Genomic DNA, 11,918 nt, shown 5'->3' with positions numbered 1-11,918 from the left:
TCTGATCATATTTTCCTTTGACCCAGCATGAAATGACAGGCATTAAGTCACCTGTGAATCTTTCTGATGTAAATTTTAAAATAAATGTATAGAGAGTGTAAAACATGTAAACACATTCACTGCATTTTTAAAAATAACTTCTCCGGCGCCGCAAGCATTTGATCACACCATAGATGCACAACAGTGCTGGTAGCTTCAAAGGGTATACTACCTAAAAATATAAGGGAAACGCTGGCTGTGATGGGATGTAACAGTGTGTGAGCATTGTTGACCTGTTATGTTGCTGCAGCTGCGTCTAGTGTACCAAAGACCTGGAAGAAGCCAAAAGAGGACTCTTCTGTGGGGCAAGCCCAGTGTCCTGACAAAGAGGTGAGTTTGAGACATGCTGCTCGTAATATGTTTGCATTGGGTAAAAACATTTGTTTTGACCAAACTAATTACGTCTCAGTAGTCATGATACAAACTGTCTTAATATGCGTGTTAGGAGAAGCTGGAGCCAGCTGAAGAGGCTGCAGTGGAGCACTCTGTCCCTCCTTCTGTGGGTGTGGAGCGGTGGAGCTCGACAGCAGCACCTGTGGAGGAGAATGGGGAGCAGGAGGTGGAGCCTCTGAGGAACGGACCAGAGCACACCTCAGAGCCTGAGAGCAGTGATGGAGTCCTCACACCTGCACTCAAAGAGCCTTCTACCAACGCAATACAAAGTGAGGCTCGCTCTTTCACACTAGTCTCCTTCAGATTTTCTGATTGCCATCTGCCATCTGTTGCTCACTGTCCTTCCTCCACCCGCAGAGCCAGAACTGAAGAATGGGAAGAGGCAGTATAATAGAGACTTTCTGTTGGGCTTCCAGTTCATGCCTGCCTGCGTGCAGAAGCCTGAGGGGCTTCCTCCCATCTCAGATGTGGTACTTGACAAGGTAAGCCTGCTGAACCATAGACATTACTGAACCAGAATAAGGCCTTTCTGGATAACAGGGGCTTACAGTCTTCTTCTTGACTTCCTGCCCTTACAGATTAACCAAAACAAGCTGCCCCTGCGGCAAGTGGACCCACGGGTCATCTCCAGAGGCCCAGACTTCACTCCAGCCTTCGCAGACTTTGGCAGGGTGATTCCTGGAAGTAGAGGCGCGCCGGTAGGTTTCTGTTTTGTCTGCGCTTTTATTTTCGCTTGCACAAATCTATTAAAAACATTGATTCAGTTACATTAATGCCACATTGGTCCTGGTGACAATATTTACTTTCTCTGTTTGTACAAACCCAATTCCAAAAAAATGAGACGGTAGGCAAAACCCAAATAAAAACAGAAAGCAGTTATACCACTTTGATCTACATTTAAACAAACAAAACAGGACCAAGATGTTTGCCTTATCATCTTCATTTTTTTAATTCTCTTTTTATTTATTTATTTATTTTGTTTTTATTCTGAAGTTGATGCCCGCAACAATCCAGAAAAGATTGGGACTGTACTATGCACAATGGAAGTCATATGTCAACAGTGTCCGGAAACACTTCCGACTTCTCTGGGCTTAGGTTCAGCTGAAATGGGCTGACACACAGTGAAGAAATTTATTGTGTTTTTCTATTCAGCCTTTTTAACCTTTTTTTTATTACCAGTATAAAGTTACAAAGTCAGTGTCAGGGTGTAACAGTGGGTAACTTGCACATTTGTGAAGCACTATAAATACTAAAAGTTATATACATGTTTTGGAGCAACATATGCTGTCTTTTTAGATGCCATCTTTTTCAGAGATCTTCCTGCTTGTTTTAGCAAAACAATGCTGGTAGGCTGTGTATTTAGAGAGGGTGGGTGCTAGACCAGCCTGCCTGTCTATTGAAAATGTGTGGAGCATTATGAAGTGCTAAATAAGACAAGGCCCCACACGGTTGCCCAGCTGAAGACTTGTGGCAAAAAAATTCTAAACTGGATCAGTTGGTGACATAAATATTGGTAAAAGGAAAGGTGATCTTTTTGGAATGTGTTTTAAACAGTTCAAACAAAATTTACTAATCAGTGCTTTCTGTTTCTATGGGAACTTCACATACTGTTCCAACTTTTTTGGGTTTGTATGAACGTGGCAAACGTTTTCATATTAATCAATACTATATATACTCACATATATATATATATATATATATATATATATATATATATATATATATATATATATATATATATATATATATATATATATATATAATTAACAGTTCTCTTTTCTTTATTTTTTTTTTATTTTTTTTAATCAGCTCCTGAATGTAGGCTTGAGACGGCCTCCTCCCCGCAAGATCATCACGAATGTGTCTGTGAATGATGAGGTGCAGCTGAAGAAGGCTGAGAATGCCTGGAAGCCTGGCATGAAGAGGGAGATTGTCCCAGAGGACCCCGAGACCCAGAGAACTCAGGTCAGCACCTCATCCTGTAGTGACATCGAGGAAGATGTGTTTTTCAGACTTTCCATCTAATGTGATAGGCTTGCAGGAGTACAAAACATCACATATTTCCTTTCCTAAATGTTTGCTTAAGTTAAGAGCAATACATATAATAATTGGATGGAATCACTGCAGCGGAGTGCTTAGTTAGTTTTCCTGTTTTTCCTTTGTCTTATCAGGAGCTTTTCCGAAAGGTTCGCAGTATCCTCAACAAACTGACCCCACAGATGTTTAACCAGCTAATGAAGCAGGTGACTGACCTCACCATTGACACAGAGGAGCGCCTCAAAGGTGTCATCGACCTGGTCTTTGAGAAAGCTATCGATGAACCCAACTTCTCTGTGGCCTATGGCAATATGTGTAGCTGCCTGGCTACGGTGAGTAGCACGTTATTGTTACAAGTTCTCCATGAAAACCAAAGTAGTTGCTGGGTCAATCAGAATTGAGTTTTATCTTGTTATAATTTAATTCAACTTCTGTTTAGATGCAGACAGCTTAATGGGATTGCAGTGATCTTGTATTTATTTATTTAATTCTTTAATTACCCGGTCTTCCTTCCTCTTTAGTTAAAGGTGCCCATGGCAGACAAGCCCTCCAGCACTGTGAATTTCCGAAAGCTGCTGCTGAACCGCTGTCAGAAGGAGTTTGAGAAGGACAAAATGGATGACGATGTCTTTGAAAAGAAACAGCGAGAGCTGGAAGCAGCTTCATCAGTAAGCACTGTTCCTCTCAGTAGAATTTCACCTCGTTTTCCAATTAACAAGCCCCACAGATTACGAAAAGGTGCTGGAATTGCAGAAGATGCTGCAAGAAGATAAGCTGCTATCAGTTTTACCTGTGATTCTGTAGAGCAGCCAGTTTGTGGAAAAATCTAGAGAGCGTTCTGCTGCTGAATTTTTTAGGTATCATTTATTTGGAATGTGTATACACACAGACTAGATTTGGTTTACTGAAGTGGCTCCTATGTTTGTCTTTGATTCAGGCCAGTGAGCGGGAGAGACTGCAGGAGGAGTTGGAGGAGGCGAAGGACAAGGCCCGCAGAAGATCCATCGGAAACATCAAGTTCATTGGGGAGTTGTTTAAACTACGCATGCTGACAGAAGCCATCATGCATGACTGTGTGGTGAAGCTGCTGAAGAATCATGATGAGGAGAGTCTTGAGTGCCTCTGTAGACTCCTCACCACAATCGGGAAGGACCTGGACTTTGAGAAAGCCAAGGTGAGCAAGCCACTGAGATTTGATTGCTTGATTGCTTGATTGATTGATTGATTGATTGTGCACCACATAATTTTTAAGCTAGAAGTGTATACAAATGAGCTTTTTTTGTCACATAAGCTAATTTAGTCACTGTTTGGTTAAGAATTGTCAGTTCAGACTGACAAATCAGTTAAGAATTGATCTTTGACTTCACATTGTGCTGTTTTATTATTGTTTTGCTTTATATACTTGGTTAAAAAGAGCTCTTGCAAATGAGTTGGACCTAAAGACTGAAAATTAGCATATCCCTGGTCTCCATCTTCTGCTGTTTAATTCAGGGGTCCCAAGTGTAACTAGTGACAATATACCTACCCACAAAGCCCCAGCAAACATATGGCTGCTTTTCAAAATTTAGCAGTGTGCTTAGCAACAAAATTCTCATGAGACCCATAAATGTCTTCTGCTGACCGTGACTCCCAAGGAGTTCAGCTGAAAACATGGCTTTGCTGAAACTTCAGTGGTGCCAAAACACAAACATCAGTATCTAAAGTTTGTCAGCAGAATCGCTGTGTAAGGAACTTTGCTCATGCTTTTTGTTTCCTCTCCTTTAGCCTCGAATGGATCAGTACTTCAACCAGATGGAAAAGATAGTGAAGGAGAGGAAGACTTCATCACGCATTCGTTTCATGCTCCAAGATGTCATCGACCTTCGACTGGTTAGTGGCTATATCTGTGTTTCTGCATGTGTGTTCTTACGTTTACTGTTATTGCAAAAAGCTGCAAGGAAGTAACCATTTCCTCTAGTAGGCATAACAAGTGTTGTAGTACTTGAGTCTGAGTTTGCAGGTTTGAGAAGGTAACAGGACAGTGTCTCAGTCAAGTTACAACTTAACCCCCATGTGTTAAGCACAAGGCCTGCGACACAATCCTACTTGGCCCGCAAAAGTATTTTAATTAATATTAGCTCGTTTGACAATATGCACTCTAACTCTCCTACCCCAATAACAGTCTACGAGACAGCGGTTATACCTCAGTTCTGCACAACAATTAAGTACAGTTCAGTCAATATAAAACATTAGTTTTATAAACGTTAGCTCAGCAGCTCAGAAATTGAGCCCGAGTGTTAATGAACTTGCAGCAAAGAAAGGATGCCAGGGGTCTAGTTCGAGCAGATAGGAAGGTTTAAAAGACTGAGCTCCTGGGGGCATTTAAATTTTGAATATTTGAAGTATTCATGTAATATTTTAAGGTGTACGTCAAGTACCTGTATTTTACTGTTGAAGTTTTTGCGTATTTCACATGGGGTTTGGAGGATGTCTCCTAGAAAATCATCAAAACATGTATTGTGACCAGGGCACCCAAACTTTTGTGTACAACTATATAGTAAATAAATCTCAGACCTATTTTAAAACTTGCAGAGAACCTGAATTTAGTCCTCTTATCACTAGTGAATCATTCATGTTGGAGGTGGTTTGATCAGTGGAACAATACAAAAATATGTATATACAAGGGCTGTCGAACCATTAAAATAATTAATCATGATTAATCATATTATTTTGTGTAGTTAATTATGATCAATCACATTTGTCTTATTTGCAATTATGTAAACCTAGAGTGTTTTTTTTCCCAATTTAAAAAGCAGTCCATTTTGTTATACCTGTATGAATGGACAAAATATTAACACATTAACTTTGACATGACTTGTATGTACACATGTTAAATTGGGTTTTATAGGACAGACACAAACGGCTCACTGGCTATTGTTTGAAATGTTTTTTCTTGCAAAATGGCATGCATGGACAATGGGAGAAGGGATAGAGAAGAATTATTCTTCGTGTGCATTTTAATTAATTTAAGACAATTTCTATTTCTAAAAATGACACTAAGGTTCAGACTTAAGTAATGATGACTTGGAATCCAACAAGAAGATTTGAACTACAGTGTTGTAAACAGCTGTGCATGTGTGTGTGTGTGTGTTGCTCTGTTTCAGCATAATTGGGTGTCGCGTAGAGCTGACCTGGGCCCCAAGACCATTGAGCAGATCCACAAAGAGGCCAAAATCGAAGAGCAGGAAGAGCAGAGAAAGGTCCATCAGCAGCTGCTGTCCAAGGACAAGAGGAGACCAGGTCAGTGAGAACTCCACTATAGGCTAATCCTCTTTATAGCTTATTCTCGCTCTCTTGTGTGCTCGCTCTCTCTCTCTTCTTCTCCCTCTCTCCCTCCCTCCCTCCCTCCCTCTCTCTCTCTCTCCCTCCCTCCCTCTCTCTCTCTCTCCCTCCCTCTCTCTCTCTCTCTCTCTCTCTCTCTCTCTCTCTCTCTCTCTCTCTCTCTCACATACACTCATTTTGATGTGTGACAGTAATTGCTCAAAGATATGCAGTGACATACATGCTGTCCTCACCTACCTCTCTATATCTCAATCTCACTCTTTACCCCTCTTTAATAATTTTATTTCCATTTATTCTTCAGTACTGCAGAGAGAGGAGACCTGGAACACTGTGCCTGTACCTAAGAACAGTAGGACGATAGACCCCAGCAAGATCCCCAAAATCTCCAAGGTACAGACTGTCCACATTTGTGGAAAGACTACTCCCTGTCAGGTCTCCAGTTTCCAGGGCATTAAATAGCATTAAAAACACTAAATCAGCTTGTTAGATTATGAATCTTTGCTTGAACGATCATGCTGTCCCTGACCTGTCTTTTTTGGTATTTGAGGATCTTAGATACAGTCATTTCCTCAGGATCAACTAAAACATCCTAGCCCTACTACTCGGTCCTTCTTTTATCAACACAGGACCCAATTGCCCCACCTGCTGGTGATGCGAATACCACTGTTCCATGTGCCTGAATGAGCATCATGGTTATGTAGTAAATATAATGTAACCAGACTGAATGTCTTTGTGTTTGTGTGTCTGTAGTCAACAATAGATGATAAGATTCAGTTGGGGCCCCGAGCACAGCTCAACTGGATGAAGGGCAGCAGTGGAGGAGCTGGAGCTAAGGCCAGTGAATCAGGTAGGACAAGAGAGGATGAATTACAGTGGTCTGTGCCATGCCTGATTTTGTGAACAAATTGTAATGTACTTGTTCATTTTCCAGACGTCTTGCGCCCCAGTGCCAGCAGTCTGAACCGTTACTCACCCCTGCAGCCCTCGGCCCCAGCAGTGGCGCCCACTTCCTCTGCTGCGTCAGACTTTGACTCGAAGAGAAGCCTAAGCAGGTACTGCACAACACTGGACATGTGGCTCAGGATCTGTCGTAGGCATCTCTAAAACCACTGTGGAAAATCTCAATCTCTTTTTATCTCATTGAACAATAAACTTAAGAGTTAGTCAGGTTAAATTCAGACTGCAGGTCAAAGTGGCCCATATCTGATATACTGTCCAAATGTGATTTTGTTGTTTGATTATTCACATTATCTTCTTAATATCTGACATTAGTCTGAACAGATCACACTCCTGAACTGATTAGATACAAAGAAGATACAAAGCCTAACCATAGTAACACATTTTGATTAAGTTGCTATAAAGCATTCCCAAGCATGTGAAATTTTGATAAATTCAGTTGGGCTTATGTAAAAGTTATATGAATTCCGATCTGACTGTTCAAACAGAGGTCACATTGTCACATATCGGATTTCAGTATGACATACAAAAGTAGCCCACATCTGAATTGAAACTCTTGGATCCATTTTGTTTGTTTGCTGTCACACAAAAGACAGGTCTGTGTCACATATGAACAAAAATATCAGATTTGGCCTTAGCTGCAGTCTGAACGTAGCCTCAGTTATCAGTCATTACTGTGAGTTACTGAGTAACTACTAAGAAAGTAGTATGTATGTTTTGACAGTATGAAGAAGTATGGGCCTACATACAGATCTCCTAAGAGTTTAAGGGGTTAAAGATGATTAAAGCGTTGTTGTGTTGTTTTTTCTTTTCTTTGTGTGTGTGTGTGTGTGTGTGTGTGTGTGTGTGTGTGTGTGTTTGTTTCCCAGTCGTGGAAGCTCAGGACGAGAACGCAATGATAAGCCGTTGAGTTCAGGCCCCTCACGGCCAGGGCCTCCCTCTGTGGGTGGAGCTGGTAAGGAGGCCCCTGAGGAGCCTCCACAGGAGGAGGTACACAAGGAGACACATGTCTCCGACATGCCTAAACTGCTGCCCAGCACAGCCAGCAGGAGCAAACTGGAGCGCAGCCAATCCAGGGAATCTGGTGAGTCATAGATTTACACACACTCCAACTTTGTACTTTCAGCCTAGCAGCTGCTGTCCGTGTGCTTCGGAACCGAGTGGTCACTGAGTGCCCTGTAGGAGTGTAAATCTCTGACCTGACAATGATTCAATTCAGTTGCAGTTCTTCAGGAAATGCATCATGAAATTTCAAATGTCATTATAATTGTTATATTGTCGATTGTAATATTGCAAAAGCAATGCAGGTGACTCACCAGCTTCTGATCAATGCATTTTACATCCCTAATGACCTGAAACGTAAGCAAATTAATAGATACATGGAAGGATAATTAACAAGAGAGCCTTTTTTTAAGTATTGATGTCAGTACACTGCAGAAAATGAAATCTTGACATGCAAAAACATCTTAAACCAATTAATATATGCAATATTTTCATTAGTTCACAATTATTTAAGAGTATTATAAGATTATTCAACCTATTTCTGTGTTTTTTACTTCATTTTAAAAAGTCATTTTTCCTAGTGAATGTGTCTCATTTCATTGGCAGTTAATTTTACTAGTTCTGCTAAATAATAATTTTGATTGTTTTAACACATAATGCTTGTAACAAGCAAACTTACCTGCCCATAGGATAAGCCACCTTCACTAGATAAAATTACTTGTGAACAAGTGAAAAAAATATAGAAATAGGTTAAATAATCTTAAAATATACTTCAAACAATCCCATAATCAGAAATATTAAATCACAAATAATGACTGGATGTTTTCATCTGCTGAGAGAGGTTTATTTCTATTTATTTATTTATTTTTTTTGCAGTGTAGTGGTCTCTTGTGAGTTGATGCCAAACAAAACCGCAGTGCGCTCTTGTCTCTTTTATAACTGGCAGTATGTGAGTGTCAGAAGTATAGACGCACTGAAACCAAAACCGAAATTCAGGACAAGCGAGATCGAAAACCAAAACTGATAAACCCAAAAAAAGCTGACAATACATGAAACAAACAAACTAAAATGACCACAGTATGTAGGCTACAGTATGTGCCATTAAATCCAACATTCTTCACAACAGACAATGGTTGGTCGTCCTTCATCCTCCAAGGACTTTCCTATCTGCTTTTGTTTCTTTGCTGTATTTTGCAATAGGAGCAGGATATTGAGTAGTGTGTCAAACCTGTAGTGGAGAAGCATTGTACCTGCTCTTGATGATCAGCTTGAACACTGAATACCACTCGCTTGTCTAATGTCCTTCATAGGAACCATGAAATAGTTCCATGTGGCCAACAGTTTTACCGTTTATCTGCTGCTGCTCAAAATGTTCAGATGTGTCTGTGCTGACAGAAAAGGAAAAACAGCTTTTTTCACTGTTAAGTGTCAGAGCACCCAAGGCAGAAATGTGATCAGAGTTCTGTTGTGTTTGCTTTGTGTCTCCTGTTTGACAGTAAAACTTGAAGCAGCGTCAGGCTCTGCCACAGACAAGCCTGCGCTGTCTGAGGAGGAGATGGAGAAAAGGTCCAAGTCCATCATTGATGAGTTTTTGCACATTAATGATTACAAGGTATTCAGCACAATTTTTACCCAATCTGATTTAATTTGATTGACAAACTGAGTCTGTGTCTCTGTATCACATAACCGTGAGGTAAAACTGTAACATATGGTAACATTCAGTAAAATCTCATCACATATAATCATGCTGTGTGTATGTGTGCCTGTGCAGGAGGCCGTGCAGTGTGTGGAGGAGCTGGAGCAGGCCTCGATGCTGTATGTGTTTGTGCGGGTGGGTGTGGAATCCACACTGGAGAGGAGCCAGATCACGCGAGACCACATGGGCCAGCTGTTCCATCAGCTGCTGCAGGCTGGGAGCCTCTCCAAACCTCAGTTCTTTAAAGGGTAAGAGTGCAGTGCTCCCCATCCAGCTCCTTCTAACTGTTGTTAGAGTCCCCAGTCTCTGCTTTATGACAGCTTGTTAGTGTATGTATGTTCATAAAGGAGATATATTTGTGTTATTATTTATATGCTTGTTTTTACCTTAGTCTATAAATTTAGGAGAATCTGACTCATCAGCTTCCACTGCTGACTGCAATGCTTTTAGCTGGCACACTCTGTTACGGAACCATTAGCCTCATCAGAACATCAGCACAATATAGAGGGGATTTCCTGACAGAACTTCCTTTTTTTTATTTCTCTCTCACTTTCTTGGCACAGGTTCTCAGAAACCCTTGAGTTAGCAGATGATATGGCCATTGACATTCCCCATATATGGCTGTACTTAGCGGAGCTGGTTAATCCTGTGCTCCGAGAAGGAGGAATCTCTATGAGAGAATTATTTAGGTATGGTCTTTGTTTGGATCTCGGCAAACATTTTTGTAGGGTGGATTGATTGGTTTATAAATGATATCTGCAGGTGTTTTATGGGATGATACAATGTTTCCTTTATTTTGGTTTTGCAGTGAATTTAGCAAACCATTACTCCCTGTGGGAAGAGCTGGGATATTATTTTCTGAAATATTGCACCTTCTATGCAAACAAATGGTAAGCCAGAAAATTACACTCCAACATTTAACATACTTGGTTATGACTGCTAGAGTTGTTTTTGTCATGTTTGGTTATATTTCTCAGATACCGTCAGGTCACTAACACTTGTAAGATGTATGACAAGCAGTTGTTTACTTTGAGGATACTGTAGTAAATGTTCTGGGTTTCTTTGTGTATAGAGCCATAGGAAAGTGGGGGCCTTATGGAGGGACTCTGGGTTAAGCTGGTCTGATCTCCTCCCTGAAACGGAGGATGTGCAGAGCTTCGTCACTGAGCAGGTGAGCTATTCCCTCTGCTTCAGTACACATGCACGCGGACTGCGGATTTGTACAGAACTGTACAAAAGTCTACAGATGGGAAAGTGCCGAATGTTTGTAGAAAATTTGTTCCCTATGAACAGTTAAATTTGAACAATTTTGTGTAAACATTTCATTTCGTCGGTAACCCTCCATCCAGCTGCCCTGTATGTCCGCTGAGAACTAACTCCTGAAACTGTTTGCGAGTGGTGGCAAATGTTTGCAGAAAATAGAAAACTGTTTGGAAACATTCTATGTTTTCCGAATTTGAACACCGCAGTGGCCTCGACGTTAAGACAACTATGTAGTGTAAACGCTATCTGGAATCTGAACAGGGCCATTGTGAATAATAGTTACTTGCTTCTCTGTTCCAACTTCTTAATGATTCCAGAGAACATACATTTCAAAATAACTTTAGATGTTACAGTTCATAACATGGAAGTTGGACAGCTTTTAACATCAACATTAGTTAACGAGCTCGCTAGCACAACTATTGCCGCGTCCCAAACCACACACTTCTGTACTTCACAAACTACACTAGTAAGTGCACTTCTAATGGGATATGTGCTATTTTTACACACTATTGAGTTTGCTAGTATGCAGTTTGGGACGGTTCTTACCAAGAGTGAATCTTCTTCATCCAGTGAGCCGATGTGTTTCCTCTTCCACTGCCCCAACTAAAGTCTGCTTTACAGATAGCACAACTGATAACCTTTTTCTGAGTTTAGCCTGAAATGCTCTTACACTCTCCAGTAAGAATGTTCTTTCAGAAATTGGTTGTGAAGGACCTGCGCTGACTGCTAGAAGCAGTTCTTGCCTGGAAGCAAAGTGTTTTTTTATTCACAAGCCGCGAAACTTGCCAGCGGTCAAGTTATGATTGTTAGAGCCCTTTTTGTCATGTTTGGTTATATTTCTCAGATTTCATCAGGTCACTAACTGTCATTTTTGTGTTTCGGGCACAATTCTCACGTGAGTTTCCTGTAGATGTATGGCCGTTTGCGTCGATGAACCTGCAAATTCAGCTACTTCCTTCACACTATAGCCTTCGGCACGCCCACTCCTTTTTGCCAATCATTAACATCTGCTTTGTGACCCATTTTTCACACATCGAATGAGACATTCACTGCACTGTACCACCTCTTTTCAATCTATGAATCCCGTCGCACACACACCGCAAGTATTTATAGCCAGATCAGCCTCCTGCAGATGGCGCTGCACGAGGATGAAGTTATTACCACCTTAAACATACAAGGTGACTAAGTTTTTGTCCAGGGAGCTAAGGTG

General features: G+C 41.0%; 1 protein-coding gene across 4 annotated transcripts in view; it reads left to right on the top strand.

Moving 5' to 3' along the window:
- eif4g3b (eukaryotic translation initiation factor 4 gamma, 3b) overlaps nt 1-11,918 on the top strand; it is a 34,539-nt gene that overhangs the window by 20,171 nt on the left and 2,450 nt on the right. For all 4 annotated transcript variants that reach the window (XM_036592510.1, XM_036592511.1, XM_036592514.1 and 1 more), the window contains 19 exons: nt 290-369; nt 485-701; nt 790-914; nt 1,011-1,130; nt 2,242-2,397; nt 2,604-2,801; nt 2,991-3,137; nt 3,407-3,643; nt 4,234-4,338; nt 5,613-5,748; nt 6,092-6,180; nt 6,541-6,637; nt 6,722-6,842; nt 7,617-7,831; nt 9,246-9,361; nt 9,521-9,693; nt 10,009-10,134; nt 10,254-10,335; nt 10,518-10,616. In XM_036592510.1, the coding sequence (XP_036448403.1) occupies nt 290-369; nt 485-701; nt 790-914; nt 1,011-1,130; nt 2,242-2,397; nt 2,604-2,801; nt 2,991-3,137; nt 3,407-3,643; nt 4,234-4,338; nt 5,613-5,748; nt 6,092-6,180; nt 6,541-6,637; nt 6,722-6,842; nt 7,617-7,831; nt 9,246-9,361; nt 9,521-9,693; nt 10,009-10,134; nt 10,254-10,335; nt 10,518-10,616 (2,639 nt within the window). The remainder of the gene's footprint in view (nt 1-289; nt 370-484; nt 702-789; nt 915-1,010; nt 1,131-2,241; nt 2,398-2,603; nt 2,802-2,990; nt 3,138-3,406; nt 3,644-4,233; nt 4,339-5,612; nt 5,749-6,091; nt 6,181-6,540; nt 6,638-6,721; nt 6,843-7,616; nt 7,832-9,245; nt 9,362-9,520; nt 9,694-10,008; nt 10,135-10,253; nt 10,336-10,517; nt 10,617-11,918) is intronic.

Source organism: Colossoma macropomum, unplaced genomic scaffold, assembly GCF_904425465.1.
Source record: "Colossoma macropomum unplaced genomic scaffold, Colossoma_macropomum, whole genome shotgun sequence".
NCBI classification, from domain to species: domain Eukaryota; kingdom Metazoa; phylum Chordata; class Actinopteri; order Characiformes; family Serrasalmidae; genus Colossoma; species Colossoma macropomum.
Note: the sequence above shows the minus strand (reverse complement) of the source record. Positions and strands in the feature narration are given on the sequence as shown.